The sequence below is a fragment of the Panthera tigris genome, chromosome D1 (assembly GCF_018350195.1).
Source record: "Panthera tigris isolate Pti1 chromosome D1, P.tigris_Pti1_mat1.1, whole genome shotgun sequence".
Classification (NCBI taxonomy): domain Eukaryota; kingdom Metazoa; phylum Chordata; class Mammalia; order Carnivora; family Felidae; genus Panthera; species Panthera tigris.
Window position 1 is genome coordinate 87,058,679 of NC_056669.1, and position 19,002 is coordinate 87,077,680.

A 19,002-nucleotide genomic window follows, 5' to 3' on the forward strand; every position below is an offset into this window, starting at 1 on the left:
TCTATCCAACATCACACCGAAGGCCTTAGCCAGTGCAGTAAAACAGGAAAAAGAAATGAATGACGTGAAGACTGGAAAGCTAGAAATAAAAGTGTCATTATTCAATATCTTTAGGGAAATGTAAATTAAAATCACCACTACATACCCACTAGAAAGGCAAAAAAAAAAAAAAAAAAAAAAAAAAAAAAAAAGAATGACAATGTTAAAGTGCTGGTAGGACTGTAAAGTTTTAGAACCACTTTGGAAAATTAATAGTATCTTCTGAAGTTTAACATAAGCATACTCCACAAGCCAGGAAACCCAATCCTTGATATTTACTTGATAGAAATATGCTCATATGTACACCAAAAATTATCTGTAACATTATTTATAATAGCCCCAAACTAGAAATAACCCAATATCCATCGACAGTAGAATGAATCTATAAATTAGAGCCTACCCATGTAATGGCAGACTATAGTGCAACAAAAATGAACAAGCTACTGTTACACACAATACAGTTGAATCTCACAGACAAAATAGAAATAATTCACATAAAATATAGACTTAATCATGCAATTTATATAAAGTTCAAAAAGAGAAAACTATTCAGTGGTGCTAGCAATCAGGATAGCAATTACCTCTGAGAAAGATGGGGTGGGGGCGGGGCTCTAGGTACAGAAAATCATTCTACTTCTTGACCTGGAGGGTGTTACAATGGTCATGTTTATGTTGTGATAATTTATCAAGTTGTACACTTATGATCCACACGCATTTCTGTATGTTAGTTAACATTACCAGTGATGGCGTGTGGATGATAATCTTTCTAAACACCCATTACCCCAATCTAATCATAAGTAATTCTTCAGACAAAGCTGTTTTGAGAAACATTCTACAAAATACCTGACCAATACTCCTTCAGACTATCAAGATCATGAAAGACAAGGAAAGACAGAGAAATTGCCACAGACCAGAAGACACTAAGGAGACATGACAATTAGAGGCAATGTGGTATTCTGGATTGAATTCCAGAATCAAATTCCATATTAATGGAAACTGTGGTGAAATCCGAATGAAACCTGGAGTTTAGTTAATAGTTACATACCAATGAAGACTTTAGTTTTGACAAATGTCCCATAGGGGGATACACTAGGGGAAACTGAAACTGGGTGAAGTGTGTACAAGAACTCTCTGTACTAGCTTTGCAACTTACTGCAATCTACAATTATTCCAAAATAAAAAGTTTATTTAAAAAAAAAAAAAAAGTTTAGTACAAAAGAAAACATGAATAGTTGCCTGAACCAGAAATTGAGAGGAAGGAAACTAATATTGGTATAGTTAGTGCTACATGTTGGACATTTAACATATAACCTTAAGAAAATAAGAATTTCTTGAAGAAGAGATAGCTGGACGGAAAAAAGTAAAACAATGACAACAAGAGAGAAAAATAAGGAAATACATGTTTACAATATAGTAAAATCAAGGTTGAGAGGGACATCTTCCTATGGTAGAATTTGGGCCACAACCAGACCAGGCTCAAATCTCAGCTCTGCCACCCACGAGCTGTGTGATCTCTGACAAGTAATTTCACCTCTTTAATCCATTTCATCTGCCAAATGGGGAATAATACTACCTGCCTGAGAGAATTATAGTGAGGATTAAATAAGCTTCCTGTGTTTAATATAGTGCTTTCCTGGCACTCAATAAATGTTCATGTACTTCCGTTGCTCCTTAGACTACTTGTGTGAAAAAGCAGGGAAAAGGTTACTGGAAGCCAAGAAACCTCCACTGAAATTCTACCTCTGTCACTTACTAGTTATGGGACCTTGTGTAAATCACCTAAACTCTCTGAGCCTGTCCCTGCACCTGTAAAACAAGGGAACTGGTATAAATCGGGGACTGACAAATTACAACCTGCAGCCCAAATCCCAGCCTGCAGCCTGTTTCTGTAAATGAAGTTTTCTTGGAACACTGCCTCGCCCCTTTGTCTATGTATTATCTATGGCTGCTTCCCCACAATAACAGTAGAGTTGAATAGTTGTGACAGAGACCATCTATCTCTCAAAGACTAAAATATTTACTATCTGGTCATTTAAAGAAAAAGTTTGCCAACCTCTGGTCTAAATGGCCTCAAAGGCCCCTTTCAAATCTGAAGTTCTAAGCCTACATGTAAGGTAAATATGGAATCTGAAGACACATGTTATATACCATTAGATAGATTGGTACAAGATATATTAATATACCATAATTTCAAGGTACTCTGTAAAACTTTCCCCAAGCCCGATGCCTATTTGCTTTCCAAGTTTCCTTTCTATCTGCCATCTCCATAACCTTGAGATTGAGTCAGGGACTGTCGCCGCTGAGGTGAGTAGCTAGTTCCTGATTCAGTCCTACAACTCATAGGCCTGGCACCCCTAGAATCCCCAGCATTCCAGATATCAAACAGCTTTTACCCCATTCCTCAGGGCAAAACCCCCAGACAACTGTCACCTGGGAATGAAACAGGGGCCATCAAGGAAGTCTCTGACAACCTCACCTCTAACCATTAGGTACAGAACAGTGAGCAGCGAACCTGGGAATGCCAAATGGGAGTCCTCCCAACCCCCCAAAAAAAGGAGGAAAAAAAAGAAAAACAAAAAAAGAAGCTGCTCTGTATCTTTAGTTTCTTCATTTCTTGGTAGCTCTGTGACTAAAAGGAGAACCATGCTTATATTCTCATGGTCCGAACATGCTAGTATTGGACTTGCTCTCTAAGAGTCCTAAGACACTCTGGACAAAATAGGATAGGTCCTCTCTCCCATCAGTTATTGAGACCATAGCTCTGGGGTCAGCTCTATATATTCAAATCCTGGCTCTGCGGCCTTTTGTTTTGTGACAGCAAACAACTTACTTGGCTTTTTATATCTTAGGTAGTTCACCTATATAATAATTATCTATCTCATAAGATTTGGATAATATGGAATAATATAAAACAATTAGCTTAGTGCCTTGATTTGTGTTTAATACAAAATAATAGCTATTACAAACCCTTACCTATTTTACTTATATTCTGAAATACCTATTTTCGGAATGACCTTCCTCTTGAAATTATTTAACCCCACATACCAAGTAGATATTGCTCATATTGTTCTTTTCTTCCAAGACAAAAAAGCCACTGAAGATATTAATCAAGGATACTTTCCTTCAAAGTTCTACTCTCCCTGCCATATCAATCTTTCCTCTAGCTCCTAGCAACTCGGTTTGAAGTACCTGGTCATACAACCATGGTTTGTACGAAATTCATGTTTGCATGGGAAGTTACAGTGAAAATACGGAATGTAAAAGGAAGGCTGTTTCTAAAGAGACCTTAGTTCAAAAGGAATACATGTGAGAAGAACTGATTCCAATTACAGCTCAGCTCAGCAAAGCCAAAACATGTTTTATATTCCTTTTAGTGGAGAAATCTGAAAAAACTTGGGGACTAAGCAGCAATATATCTGCAACCTATTTATATACTTTCCTGGGCATAAATTAGCAAATCAAATGAATGGGAAAGAGCTTGTTAATATCTCTTCCCAGAGTTGGACAATAATAGAAAGAGCACAAATTCTGGGGTCAAATAGACCTCAGTTCAAATCTTAGTTTTAACTGTTCTGTAAATGTCAAAATAGGGATGAAAGGTTTCCTTATTTTAGTATGCTCCTCTCACACTCTTAAAGACCCAGGTCTTTAATACTTGATCTTTCTAGATCATTAGACTATCAAACAACAATTTACTTGCACTAAAAATAAGAAAGAGGGTTGATACAGCAGGCAGTTTTTCAATTAAAAAACAAATCCTTTGAAAGAAATCACAATAGTTATCCTCAAGCACTCTTCCTATTAGTGAGTTTATTATAAAATATAAGGATACAAGGAGTTCAGCTTTCCCTTCTAATAAATAATCACATGGGTCCCAAGGCACTCAAAAATGGGACAAGCAGTAAAGCAAGAGTCCTTTTAGTAATATAGGCTTCCTATTTTCTTGGCCAAATATGAATGGTGAATTACAGATAATGTTGGTGAATTACAGAGTAGCATAGATGATAAGAAAACCAAAGTTATTTAACCTATTTATACTACAGTTACTAGATGAAGAAGGGAGACCCTGCATTCCCAGTACCTTTCAGAGACAAAACCATCCGAGGACATCTGGGCTCCAAATATTTCTTGAGATCATCCCAGGCCTTTTTAATAGCAGCATAATGGTCAATGTATCTTCCTACATCAGAGTAAGTATCTATGAAGAGAGATTTCCAACACTGATTCTTCTGTGTTTTCTCTTCCCTAAACAGATTTTAAAAAATGAGATTAAAAATCTTTTGAAATGAAATTAAACACTTACCAACATACTTTATTGGGAATTTGTGCTTACCTCTCCCTTCCTTTTCATTTATTTTAGCTACAAATGAAGACTAGATAGCAAAAGTGATACATACATCAAAAATTCTACAGGAGTTATTGCTGGCAGGGTGGGATTATGAGTCACTTATTGTCTTATTTCTACTTATTCTTTCCCCTAAGTTTTCCCCTATGTCCTTAATGAAACACAATGTGAATAGTATATAAGGTATGAATTTCAACTTACTCCTTAAAACATCACAATTATAAAGTTTTAAAGCATATATGTAGTTGTTTTACTTTAGAAAACATTTAGAATTTAATGATATAACGATACTAATACAATTTATCTACACTGGGTTACCCAGTAGCATTCAAAGTAATCACATGATTCAATCTCTCATTTGGTACAATTCCACATACATTTATTGAGTGTCTACTCAGCCATGGAGGACATTAAAAAATGAGGCTTGGGGCGCCTGGGTGGCGCAGTCGGTTAAGCGTCCGACTTCAGCCAGGTCACATCTCGCGGTGAGTTCGAGCCCCGCGTCAGGCTCTGGGCTGATGGCTCAGAGCCTGGAGCCTGTTTCCGATTCTGTGTCTCCCTCTCTCTCTGCCCCTCCCCCGTTCATGCTCTGTCTCTCTCTGTCCCAAAAATAAATAAAAAACGTTGAAAAAAAAATTAAAAAAAAAAAAAATGAGGCTTATTTTCTGCCCTCAAATAATGTATATTCTAATCAGGGGGAAAGAATGAAGCGTAAACTTAAGAGTCAGAAGTGGCACAGGATAAGGCAGCCACAAAGGGCCTTCCGGTATCATGCTAACGAGGTTGGACCTTATCCTGTAGGGAACAGAGAGCTACTGAAGGGTTTTAACAGGGGAGCTGAAAGAGAGAATTGTGGTTGTGGTTTGGGAGGTGTGTAAACTAGAGGCCCAAGAGATGAGTCAGGAGGGTTGTGAGGAGTTCTGGTAAGAGATGATGAACTGACCTAAAACGGGTAGCTAGATGAAATGAGAAAAAAGATTCAAGAAATATAGAGAGGCTAAAATCAGAAAGGGCTTGGTAATTGAATGAATGTAGAGACAGAAAGAGAGGAGATCTAGGATGATGCCTGTTTCTGGCTTGGAAGGCCCAGGTGGATGGTACCACCATGAAGATGAGGAATGCAGGAGAATCGGGTTTAGGGATGGTGAAAACAACAATTCAGGTGTTGTTTGGGGGGTGGGGAGAGACAGGGGTTGGAAGGAAAATAATGTACATACATATTATCAAAACCATACAGTACCAACAAACTTATGAAAAACTAGTCTCCTATTCTAAGTCCAACCCTTCAAAGGAAACTTTAGTTATTTCTGGAAGTTATAAGTCTAAACATTTATGCCTCTAGTCTTGATCTATCGATTTTATATCTATCTACTGATACCCCAAAGAAAAAGATCAGTTCAGACAATACTTAAAATTTCCTCTTCCCCATTCTTCCTCCTCCCAGGGTTTGATAGCCTATTATTTTTAGTTCTACTGAGTAACTTGCAGCTTTAAATAATATACTTAGACCTTTACTTCTTGCTTTGCCAACTTGCCAGGACTTGATTCCCTCGATCTAAGAAAAAGATATTGACAACCCTACCTTTTCTTTTGTCTTTCCCAACGCCACCTACTGTCAACTACACTTTCATTCTGTCAAGTTTATTAACATTTACTGAACTCAGAAAACCCTGGTGGGTCATCCAATGGAAAAGGTCCAGCAGGTGGTTGTGATCTCTGTGGGGATGTCAGGGATGGACATTCAGGTTTGGGAGTTAGGAGCACACAGGCAGCCACTACAAACGGCAACATGCGTGCAGAATTCGTAGAGGGAGAAGAACAGTGGCCCAAGGATAGAAGCTTACAGAACACCAGCATTTACTGGGAAGCACAAGGAGAACAATCAAAGGAGATAAAGAGAGAAGGGTTAGAGAGGAGGATGCAGACAGACTAGTGTTACAGAAGCCAAGGGACGGATTTCAGAAACACATATTTCCTGAATACTCACTCAGATATCAGCCAGTATTTTTTGCAATGTCTTCTCCACAGCGGATCATGACTTGATAGCTGGCTAAGCCTTCGACTGACATAGCAACAACTGGCAGTAACCAGATTCAAGGTTAGTATGAAAGAAAATAAGAAAACAGTTTAGAAATAAAGATAAAAATACTCAATGTTGTTTGATTTTATTCCTTTTACGTTTCTTATTTCCCACTTTCCACCCTTATAATTGCAAAACAGTATTTTCTAAAACCTGTTCAGCATGTTAGCTACTATAATTACCTTGTGAGTGGTGAAATCTTAACTATTTGAGTTCACGAATAAACCCCCCAAACCTCTACAACTATAGTTTTCGTATGAAAGTCTATAAAACACATAAACTTTTGGAGTTGTTAATTTCAAATCAAAGAGTTTTCACGCACTTATTATTGGGACAGTACTTCTACATACAGGAAGAAATGTTACTCAGATGTAAACAAAAAAGAAATGTTAAGATCTGCAAGACATTTGATATTAAATACATAAGCCTTTTGTCTTTTTTTGCTCCAATTTTTTCTTAAAGGAAAGAAATACTGCAGCCAAAACCAATTTTAATTATAGCAACTATTGGAAAGCCCATCTCTAAAATATGTCAGAATCATTATAGTTCTGATTCAGTATCCATAGTGATCCAAGTTAGTATCGGCTGCTCAAAAACATGGAATATTAGAGATAAATAATTTTCTTATTATATAGAGACTTCTAATACAATAGTGCTCCAGTCCTATAAAGCCTACCCTACTTAATTAATTTGCAAAAAGAATGAACCTAGGATTAGGAAAATGGATTTCGGTCCTTTCAGAAGATGAATCACAGGTTGTAGAAAAGCCGATATTCAAAGATCTCAGCTGCGCAATAGGTAATCAATTAAGGGAATCTTAAATTACATGGGGCTTGTCAAAGCCATGACTGGGGCATGTGAGAAACCAACTGATGGTAAATAATATAATAGCCTTTGTTCAATTTTCAGATTTTACACAAACATCATCCTGATCCTTTTCTTCCAAGCTCAGGAGGTGCCCAAACTAATATTTGCAAACATAGGAATCCCTCCAGTTTTGTGAATTTGGAGTTCATTCCTTCTTTTCTTGATCCTTCTCTCTCTACTGTCCCAAGAGGTAAACAACATAAAAGAATCTCTGGAATAAGCACCAAAGGTGATTTTGATGTACGTGAAGGATGAGAAATACTGTTCTAGAGACATTCTGACTCTGTTGGCTTGGGGTAAGATCTGTATCTCAAGCATGTGTATGTTTAAAAAGTGTCACATGTTGGGGCCCCTGGGTGGCTTAGTCCATTGAACATCAGACTCTTGATCTAGGCTGAGCTCATCATCTCACAGTACGTGAGACCAAGCCCGCATAGGAGCCTGCTTGGGATTCTCGCTCTCCCTATCTCTCTGCCCCTCCCCTGCTTGTTCTCTCTCTCTCTCTCTCTCTCTCAAAATAAATAAACTTAAAACAAAGTGTCACATATAATTCTGAGACACAGTGAGGGTTAAGAATGAATAGTACACAATAAATCATTGGGAAGAGATCCACATTGTGCAGTTAATATTACACAATGATTCCAACAGACTACCCCAATCCAACACCATCCAGTTCAGTAAATATGTATCTAAAACTTTGGAGCTCAGCAATAGGCAAGACACTTGGCAAAGTGGGCTGTATAGTGCAGGAAAGAAGTTGTAGTACACTGGAAACTTTTTTGTAAATAAAATGTGATGTTTGTGACAGTTAACTTTATGTGTCAACTTGCCTGCGCCAAGGGATAGATACCCAGATAGCTGGTTAAACATTTCTGTGTGTGTGTGTATGTGTGTGTATAGATGTTTCTGGAAAGGATTAGCATTTGAAATGGTGGACAATGTGGGTGGGCATCATCTAATCCATTGAGGGCCTGAATAGAACAAAAAGGTTCTTCTCTAAAGCATTTAAAATAAAATCTGATCCCCTCATCTTGGCTCACAGGGTCCTGCATGATCTCACCAGTCTCTTCTCAAGCCATTCTGCCTGTGAGTCACTCCCTAACTCCCACAACACCATTCTAGCACCTCCAACAGGCTATGTTATTGTCCAATCAGCTTCTGAACACACTGTTCCCTCTGCCAGGACTGCTCTATGCCATCCTTCATATACGACAACTCCTTGCAATGTGAACTGATCATCCCTCCCTCCCATTCCTTTACAGAGGAACTGGTTTATTTCCTTCATAGCAAACAGCATCTCTTGTAATTATGCACTTTGTTTTCCCATCTTGCCCACACAACTGTAAAACTTCGTAAGAGAGGCCTCTCTGTCTTGTTCACTGTTATATCCCCAACATTTAACTGGCTGGCACACAGCAGGCACTGAAAAAGAATCTACTGAATAAATGAAGAATACTAAGATAAACAAACAGTCTTTACCTTTTGAGAATTTTTAAAAATGTTTATTTATTTATTTTGAGGAGAGACAGTGAGAGAGAGAGAGAGAGAGAGAGAGAGAGAGAGAACATGAGGGAGGGGCAGAGAGGATCCCAAGCGGGCTTGGAGCTGTCAGCATAGAGCCTGACCCTGGGCTCAAACTCCACTGGAACTCACGGCTGTGAGATCATGACCTGCGTGGAAATCAAGAATCAGATGCTTAACTGACTGAGCTCCCCAGGCACCCCAAGACAGTCTTTACTTTTAAGAAGTGCACAGATCTAGGGGTGCCTGGGGGGCTCAGTGGGTTGAGGGTCCAACTCTTGATTTCGGCTCGGGTCATGCTCATGATCCCAGGGTTGTGGGATCGAGCCCCACGACAGGCTAGATCTATGCTGAGCATGGAGCCTGCTTGAGATTCTTTCTTTCTTCCCCTCTGTCCCTCCCCCCACTCGTTCCCTCTTTCTAAAAAAAATAAAATTTAAATTAAAAAAAAAAAGCACACAATCTATCTGGTATGACAAATAAACTCTGCAAAAGAAAGAAGAAGGTAGAGGAATCAGGAGAGAGGGTCTTAAAGAAATTCCATCTTGCCAGGTTGAGAAAAGGCAAGCAAGGCTTCCAGGCAGGGTCAAGAGCTTAAGCCACTGAACAAAAAAACACAAGTGTGCAGTATGCTGGCAGAGGTCTGATTTGGCTAGAGTGGTCTGTGCCAAATTGATAAGGACCACAAATGCTCCCAGAAGTTTAGGTTATAGTCTGTAAATAAACAAGAAGTATCATAGGTTAAGGAGAATGACAGCCAGATCTGTCTTAGAAAAATCACTCTGGCGGCAATGTGTGTGTGTGTGTCTTAGATTTCTAAGAGGCTATATAGCAACAAAATATTGCAGATGAAAACAGTTTGCTCCTGGAACAGCCTTTTCCAAAGAAAAGACAAATGTTATTTCTTTGCTTTAAGTACCAGCCTGGGTAGAGAAAATTTATTTTCTTGAAAAACAAAGTTACAGGCACTAATATAGATAGCAGCCAGAAACTGGAGTTATCCCTCTCTCGCCACATAGCTAGGCAAGCCAACAATTATTAATAAATCCAAGAATGCTGTATTTCTAAAAGAATTTCTGTTAACACAGGGCACAATAATCAAATGGTTATAATCCAGTTGGTAATACAAAAAACAAATCAAAACAAAACAAAACGAATCTTGCCTACCCATCCTTAAGAGGGCGATTTTGCCTCCTCTGCAAATACATATGGTGGCACAAGAAAGCCAGAGCCATGCCACCAGCTGTCAAGGGTGTAAACAACGCCATTTCTTCCACCATCCCAGACAGTCCCGAGCGCAGAAGGAACTGGGCACTTAACCACCCTTACCAGCAACCGGTGTTTATTTTTGGAACGGATGCTGGTAATGTGGGAAACCCAAAGCGTACAGGGGAGAAGACGGTCACCTGTATCGCACCACCGGAAGTCACTACCAAAACACAAAATCCAACATGCAACCGTGAGGAGGAAAGCTGGCAGCAAAACAATTATCAAGCATAGATGTCCGAAAGTGAGCCCTGCTAGATATTATGGTACCACGGAAGTCGCACCTGGGGGCGGGTCAGAGGGTCGCCTGGCTCCTTCTTTCCGGCGCCCCACCTGCCCACTACTGCGTCCCAGTCCGCAGGCCCTGGTCCAAGCAGAAAAGAGCACTTGGCCTGGACAGGGGCTTTTCCAAAGCATCCAGGGCTGGGCCAGATCGGGCCGAAACCAGCGGGGCGGGAGGCGGGTATTGGGCACTGGGGTTGGCGGGGCAGCAGCGGGGAGAAATACCTCCCCGATCTTACAACTGGGCCTCGCCGAGGCCTGGGAGAGAGGACTCTCGTCGCTCCTCAGGCCTGGGCCCTGGACGGGAGGAAGATCTAAAGGCGGGGCCCTTTCCGCCCCCGTCTCGCCCAGGCCCTGGGGTGGCTCTGCAGGATCAGGGCTGCCCTGGCGTCACCTTCTGGCTGACGCGGGAGTCCAGGTCCGGTCGGCTGGCCGGGCCTCCGTCCCTCCTGCCTCACTGCCTTCCCCCGTCCCGTGACCCCACCCCTGCCATGCGCGTCGTCCCATTACTTGATTAGGTCCCGGTAGTCCAAGAAGGATAAGATGAGGAGCAGGGGATCGGTCGGCAGCGATTCTAGGGTCAGCGGTGCCGACTGGGTCTCCATCGCCGCCATCTTGCCTGGCCCGGTGCAGGCCTGGCCCCGCCCCTGTCCCGCCCAGACCCCGCCCCCCGCCGCCACCGCCCGAGCCGCTCCCCAGCCGCTGGTACAGGTTTGTTATGTAACCGCCAGGACGGCCCCGCCCACAGGGCGGATCGAAGGGGCGGCTCCCGGCAAGGCTCCACCCCCGCCCCGTGGGCCCCAGGCCAGTGCAGTAGGACCCGCTGCTTCGCGGATCCTGGCTCCGCTACCGTGCGCGAGCTCTGCAGGCTGTCTCCTATTCCCCGTGACATCTCCCGCACTCTCTCCTCCCACTCCAGTCCCTAAACTTGCCCACCCCGGACCCCTTTCAGCCTTTGTTCCCAAAGACTTTTGTCTGCCTGGCTCTCTCTAGCCCTCCCGCCCCCGTATGTGAAATTTTACACCCGGTATCCTCGGAGACAGGCCCCAAATCTCACCCTAAGTCCTCTCCGCCCTTGACTCCCAAATCCTTCGCTCCTCTTAGTCTTCCAACCTAGAAACCTTGTTTTTCCGGTCAGCCTCCCTCGCCCCGCGTGTCCCTAGCACACAACAGGGCGGCTCTGAGCCTTGTCCATTCAGTAGGTGCAGAGTTGAGAAATTAGCCAGAGGTGCCAGGCTCCTCCCGAATTGGGGAAATGATTTTTGAAGGAATTATTTTAACCACCTCCCCAAGTTAAAGGTGCACAGGTACTGGATCTAAAGGTCAGACGCTTTCACTTAATTTGGTCGTCAAGGTTATTCAGCCTATTAGGGCAATGCAAAGTGTGTGCTAAATGGATTTCCCCCCCCCAAGGTTTAATCTCAGCAATGTTAAGTATCCTGGGTGTGAAGGGATGAGCCAAAACCGCTAGTGGGCGTAACTGAGGCATGGCGGTTGCCCATTGTTAGCTTCGCCAAGGTGGTACAAAAGTGCTGGTGGGAGAAGTGAATATACACTTACCTGAATCCTCCTTTTCCCTTGCTTTTCCAAAGGCAGTATGGTGTAAGGGACTTCGAGGAGTCCAGTGAGACCTGGGGATCACGAATCTGTCATTTACTTTACTAGAATTGAGCTGGTGGACTAGCTAACCATGCCTAAATTCTGTGAGCTTCTGGACTCATCTCTAAAATCTATCCCTCCCCTAAAGTGGTTTATGGATGGAAATGAAGTTTTGTTTGTGTTAAGTGCCTGACTAGATAGTCAGTAAATGTTAATTTCCGAAGCCTATGCATACATCCATTACTAAGTTTTCCAAACTCTTCCATATCCTGGAGAAGGTTTCCTCCTAGCTATATGGAAAAGTAGAAATAAGTCCACCATCCAACCCAAACCACTCCATTTCCTCAATTCACCATACCATTAATGTTTTATATTTGTGATTTTTCTAATATTTATAACTCCTCTCCCCCATCCACAGTGTATTAATCATGTTTTTGAATTTTCTGTATGTTATGATGTTTTGATCCTAAAAATCTTGCTGTCAGAGGACAGACTGTCCTCCTAGGGCTAGCTAGTTCTTACAGGGAGCAAATAACTTGGTTGGGAGCACACCTCTCATATGCAAACCAACCCCTCTTTTACCTAACTCTCACACACCAAGCCAATATTTCCCCTGCCCTAAATCATCCGAGGGCCAGGTACCAGGCAACTAGAGCCCAGGCCCACCATGTATTGTTCAGACTAGCCGGTCCTAAGCTGCTTACTCTTCCTTGCCCTGCCTTTCCTGGAAACCCCAATAAAGTCCCTGGCCTAACCTTTCTCCTTGCTCCTGCTTCTGCATCCCGAGTAAACCAGATGCTTCCACTGTGGCCCTACATGATGTGGTATGCCCCCTTCTCCAGTGAGATGTAGTAAAAATCTTTCAATGGCATTGGCCTTGCCATGTTGGCACTCACCTCCATACGTTAAAATCCCACTGATAAAAATGAGACCCTCACTTAGGAAGAAAACACAAAAACTAAAACAAAGGAAACTGCTCACCTCTCTGTACTTTCAAACTATTTATGCACACATTTAGGGCATTTCGAGAGTTGGATTCAGGCCGGCTGTTCCCTATTTGTCTCTCTTACCAGACTGTAAGCTCTCAGTCTTTTTCATCCTTGTGACTCCAGGGCCTAGCATGACATTCAACAAGCAGAAAGTTTAAATTTAGGTTGAGCAGATGAAGACAGCAATCATTGCTATTTGCCATGGAACCATACCTACGTGTAGATACAGGTACATGCTTATTTTGATTGGATTCTAATTCATGCTTGTCTCTATTTCTCCCTCGGATAAGCAATTTAACTTGTTTTAAGTCCAAAAGCTGGGGCGGGGAGTTTTCAGTGCAATGCATTTGCTTCTGCTACCCTATTGTATTTTCCTTTCCTTTCCTTTGGACTTGCTCCAGTTATGACCAAATGAGAAGACCAGAAGTATGATGTTACCTTACTACCATGGTCGGGATGAAGGTGAGATGAGACAGGTACTCACCTGGGAGACAAAATTTAAGGGAGTGCCAAAAAAAACCCCCAAAACCTCAATAATCAAAATAAGTCATATTTTAATGCAGTATTTTTTAAAAAAAAAACCCAAAATGAATGCAAAACTCTATAATGAACAAAACAGCAAAATTTTAAGTAAAAACTGGATTCCCACAGTGCTGTTGGAGCGAAAGGCAAGGAAAAAATGTACAGCTAAATACATGTTTTCATGTCTTTTTTAAATGATTATTTTTCTCCCAGAAGGTCAGAAGGGGCGCTCAGGTGGAGGACCAGCTTCTCCCAGGTGGTGGGGTTCAGAACTCCTGCTATCTCCCCTAGACCCTCTATCTCAGGCTGCAGAGCTGTGCCACTGTCTCATCTTGGAGACCGCCATCAGGTTGCCGGCCCTCTTGTCCAACAGCCTATGCCTTCTGGGGAGGTGGTTTCAACCCGGGCCCCACTTTCCTCCCCGGCATGGTATGAAGTCAGTAGAGGAGGTTGGGGGAGCAGTGGAGGTGCGCGAGGCCAGGAGAGCCTGTTCCTGGGCTGTGGCTTTCTGTTACCACCTCCCTCCCAAATACCTACAATAATGGCTGGAGAAGGGGTAGGGATAGGGAGGCAGGACTTGACTATTTGGGTCCCGTGGACTAAGACTGAAGGCAAGGGCTCCAGAGCCTGTGTGCCTGGGTGGGAGAAACAGTTCTTCCAAGTCTGCTAATTGTTTTGGATGCTATTCTTTAAAGGGCACAGAAGGATTTCACTAAAATAGTATTTGCTTGCCATTAATATTCCTGTGGTAAATCACAGAAAGCACAAGGTTCTGAAAAAAGAGTTCATATGTGGAAGGTTTTTTTTTGTTTTTTTTTTTTTAACTTTTTTTTTAATTTATTTTTGGGACAGAGAGAGACAGAGCATGAATGGGGGAGGGGCAGAGAGAGAGAGGGAGAGACACAGAATCGGAAACAGGCTCCAGGCTCTGAGCCATCAGCCCAGAGCCTGACGCGGGGCTCGAACTCACGGACCGCGAGATCGTGACCTGGCTGAAGTTGGACGCTTAACCGACTGCGCCACCCAGGCACCCCCATATGTGGAAGTTTTTAAAAAAGGTTTCTCTGCTCTCTCAGGGAGTGATAATGCTTGAGAAATAAATACGCTTACGTGTTCTCTTGAGAACCCCAGTGTCACTTTGGCCTATGGTGTATGGTTTTTAGAGCACAACGCCCTACCTGCAGATAATTACGTTGTAGTATCATCAGCTTCCAGGTTCCCATCCGCTATTCCAGTAAGTCCCTCAGATGTTCATTCATATCTTATCACGGGCAAGGGTCTGGGCTCTGGCCTGTAAGGAATTAAGATGAGCACAGTGCTGTTCCAGCTTTGATGCCAGTACTCTTCAGAAGGTGAGAGATACACCCCCTCCTGTTTGGGGGACAATCCACATAGTCCCTTATTATCACGGTTTAGCAACTAGCTGCCTCAGCAGATGTGAGTTTGCTGAGAGGCAGGACCGCAGTCACCAGATACTGAGTTCTAGAGGCTCCTGGTAAACGGAGCCTTACCCGTACTCTGCCCCCCATATATAAAACACCATAGTTTAGGGTCTCTATTAGCTCTCTATCGAACACTTTCTGGGATGTGTCTAGTCTTCCTTTGCCCAGCCTCATGTACCTCTCAGTGGGAGAATGAAAGCTGAGAGCTGAGACAGGGAGAGGGATCCTGTGCTTTCTCCTCCCTCTCTGCTTGTACCCCTCCCCCCAACATTTTGCATTTATGCTGCCTGGCATTGGGGGTGTGTGTGTCCTGAGCCCTTGAAAGACGGCTGCATGAAGGTCACACTCCACTTTGTCCCTTGCTAAGTGTTTTTGGGAATGGCCTCCTGGGGCAGGAAACATTCTCAGGTGATTCTCAGGGGGTCTTGTCAGGTAGCAGGGAAGGCCTGGGAGTGGACCCCGCCACCTCTGGGGTCAGCGCTCTTAGTTGTGGTGAGGCAGCCTGGGCATCTGGGAGTATAGGGGATGACGAGGCGGGAGGATCGGGTTGGAACTGCCAGACCCCTACTGCCCCAAACAAGTGCGTCACCTGAAAGAAAAACCTTGAGCCAAAAGACAGCTGGTGATTGGTCAAAAGGAGGCCTGCCTCTGCAGAGCCCAGAAAAAATTCAGGAATATGCTTATGCTTTACGGCTGGAAGCAGGGAGAAGGATAAAATTACAGATATGTGTGGAAATGAGAGGCCGCCACTGCAGCTCGGAAAGGCAACCTGCCTGATGCGTTGATGCAAAAATCTGGAATGGATTTCTCTGCTCCTCTGGAGCAAAAACACAAACCGATGGCTAATGAGAAGTCCGGAATGGTTGTAAGAGATTTAAAGGCACAATTCCAGAAGTCATATAAATTTGTTCTGGGACTGGTCACCCTTCCTCCTCCCTTAGGTGAGACTTTAAATGTTCCTGAATTTGCTCAATAAATGTCTTTTGTTTTGTCTGGTACATGCTTCTTGTTTTCCTGCAGCCTGTGTACTTGATAGGAACCTTCTGGATGCATGGTGACTGAACCCTGCAGACTGGATACATTTGAAGTGCCCCCAACACTGGACTCTAAACTAGTGAACACTGAAGGTGCGACCAAGAATGGTTTGTAATCCCAAAGCTTGCCCAGAGTGCATCATTGAAACAATGTCTCCTATCAGGGGCGAAGAAAATGCAGTATTCTCACACAGTATGGGCCAGGGTGCCAAATAATACCATCCACCAATTTAATAGCTTGTGGGGCTGGGGAAGCCACTAGTAGCCACTAGAATTTGAGTCTTACTGTGACTTTTTGAGGCTTAACCAGGTCAGTTTATCCACTGTTGTTCCTGTAGTGCCTGACAGACATTATAAGAGAGGCTGAACCAGTATGCACTTGGTGGGCAGGCTTAGATGGGCTAGTGCTTTTTTATTATTATTTTATTTTTTTTAATTTTTTAAATTTTTAATTTTTTTTTTTGTGGCGGGAGGATATTCCCCAGGAAGAAGGGAAAAATCAGCCTCTGACCTAAGCTCTGTTCTATGTTCCTGGAGGCTGATCTCTATGAACTTCTTCACCTGGGCTCCCTTGTCATCTGGCTTCTGGTTGGGTTCAGCCATTGGGAGGCATTGGTAGGAGACTGGGGAAGAGGGGAGAAAAGAGAAGGTAGGGCTATTTAATGTCCACCAGCTGGGGTTTTAGCAGTAGCTGTGTTTCTCTGTGAAGAACACTCCTTGTGGTGCCCTCTCTCAACTCTTCATACTGTCCAGTACCCCTGGTCCCTCCCATCGCTCTTTCAGGGTTGGAAACAGCTCTCCTCCATTTACTAATCTCTGGGCACCTCACCACCCTATATTTATTCCTCCATCCTCCTCATATCTCCGCAAGTAATCTCATTGAGTTCTGTTCAGTTATTTCATTTTGAAAAGTCTGTTTCCTTATAGGACCCTGCCTAACGTCATTTGACTTACCCCAGCAAGAGTACTGTAATAAGCTCCCCAGGAGAACCTTATCAGTGAGCCGAACGGTGCCAGAACAATGAGATCTGCTGCTTGGGGCCGAACATGCCAATATACTGATGGCACAGCACTACACATACTGCATGCATTCTGTTGTGTCCCATCTTGGAGAAGCTGACCAAAGATGGATGGGCTTGGAAACTTTTGAAGGCTGTATAGGTATGTTTGCTACCTTGATTGTGGGGACGGTATCACAAGAGTGTGTGTATATATCCAAATTCATCAAAACATATACATTAAATACATGCAATTTTTGTGTACCAGTTATGCCTCAATAAAGCTGTAAAAGAGAAAAATAAGAGAAGAAATGCTTCCGTTATTCATGGGACCCCTTGGGGGCTTCCTGTGCAGCTACCAGCTACTGATAGTAATGGAGGTCCAACCTCTGGTTGGCCTATTTTGGAAATAAGACTCTTCATTCCTAGGAATTTTACTACAGCCTTTATATACAAGCTAAGCATCCACATTTGAAAAGGGACCACCTTCCAAGGCAAGAAGCCTTGACAGCAATCCAGTCATACAGGAAAGCGAACCTCGTCCTGGAAATTCCTATCCTCTTCAGACTCACGGAATTACAGGTATCATCAGCGTTCAGTCTCACAGCAGATTGGAGAATTTGGAAACGAGATTTTCTTGTTAGCTAAGCCTACAAGGACTTCCTTCTGTGGCCAAGCCTGAACCTAGCCTGTTCTGGGAAAAAATGTCACTGAAAGGAAGTGACTTTTCTTTTTGAATGACTGCCACCTGTCAGTCCCATCTTGCACTGAGTCCTCAACTGTCTGATAGCCTCAAGCTTCTGAAATTGAGCCAGTGACAGGCAGTACAAATCAGGATACTAGCTCACAATGTAATTGTTGAGCATGTTTTCTTTTTAATAAATGTTCATTGGACAAAAGAACAAAACAAGTTGGGTGTGACCACTATAGAAACTGTTGCAATGTAAATGAAACAGATTGCAAATGCAAGGCCTCTTTCTTTCTTTCTTTCTTTCTTTCTTTCTTTCTTTCTTTCATGCAAGGACTTTTGTAAGCAAATTCTGCAAAACAAGAAAACATTAGGCAGGGCCAAATCACCAAGGAAATATAATTAAAGAAACAGGTAGGTAATTTATGTAGTTATAATTTATTTCAGATAAAGAATGAATAATTTTTTAGTATAAATATGTACGAGACATGGATCAGCCTTGAGGGAATTGTGCTAAATGAAATAATCCAGACAGAGAAAAACAAGTGCTGCATGGTATCACTCGCATGTGGAATCTTTAAAAAAAAAAAAAAAAAAAAAGCTGAATTCATAGAACCAGAGTAGAATAGTGGCTGCCTGGAGATGGGGGGGATGGGAAGAGCCTGGCAAAAGAGTACAAACTTTCAATTATAAAATGAATGGGTCTGAGGATCCAATGTATAACATGATAACTATAACTGATAATTCTGCATTATATACTTGGAATTTACTAAGACGGCCCCCACTTAAGTGGTCTCAGCCCCCACAAAAAGACAAATACGTGAGGTGACAGATGTGTTAATGAACTTGATTGTGAGAATCTTTGCACAATGTATATGTACATCAAATTGTCATGTTGGACACTTTAAATATATTACAATTCTATTTGTCAATTATAGCTCAATAAAGCTGAAAAAAAATTGGGGCACATGGGTGGCTCAATCGATTAAGAGTCCAATTCTTGATCTTAGCCCAGGTCTTGATCTCAGGATCGTGAGTTCAAGCCCCACATTGGGCTGTGCGCTGGGTGTGAAGCTTACTTTAAAAATAAAATAATTAAATAAACTAAAATCAGAGAGAGAATAAAAATAAATAAAATGCTAATACAACTTAAAAAGAAATGTATAAATATTTTTAAAAGGTGATGCTTATACTGTTGTATAACTGGTACTTTTTAAAGAATTTGTAAACTCTTTTCCTTCTTAGCAAATACTCAACTACATCATCATTATTGATGACTGCATGTGTGTTCCTTAATAGGAATACATCCATATTTTAGGTAATCAGTCTC

At 42.5% G+C, this 19,002-nt stretch overlaps 1 protein-coding gene and 1 long non-coding RNA gene across 2 annotated transcripts in view; one reads left to right on the forward strand and one right to left on the reverse strand.

Annotated features, from left to right (window-relative positions):
- Positions 1 to 11,038, reverse strand: part of FBXO3 (F-box protein 3) — a 32,871-nt gene extending 21,833 nt beyond the window's left edge. The window contains exons 1-3 of the mRNA XM_007082043.3: positions 10,911 to 11,038; positions 6,372 to 6,461; positions 4,121 to 4,284 (exon numbers count right to left, since the gene is read on the reverse strand). Coding sequence (XP_007082105.2) covers positions 4,121 to 4,284; positions 6,372 to 6,461; positions 10,911 to 11,014 — 358 coding nt within the window. The 5' untranslated portion in view covers positions 11,015 to 11,038. The remainder of the gene's footprint in view (positions 1 to 4,120; positions 4,285 to 6,371; positions 6,462 to 10,910) is intronic.
- Positions 11,039 to 13,023: 1,985 nt separating this feature from the next.
- LOC122231303 lies at positions 13,024 to 17,218 on the forward strand. Its single transcript, XR_006208494.1, has 4 exons — positions 13,024 to 13,217; positions 13,390 to 13,450; positions 15,973 to 16,079; positions 16,914 to 17,218. It is a non-coding gene; the product is annotated as an uncharacterized LOC122231303 (long non-coding RNA).
- Positions 17,219 to 19,002: the final 1,784 nt, after the last annotated feature.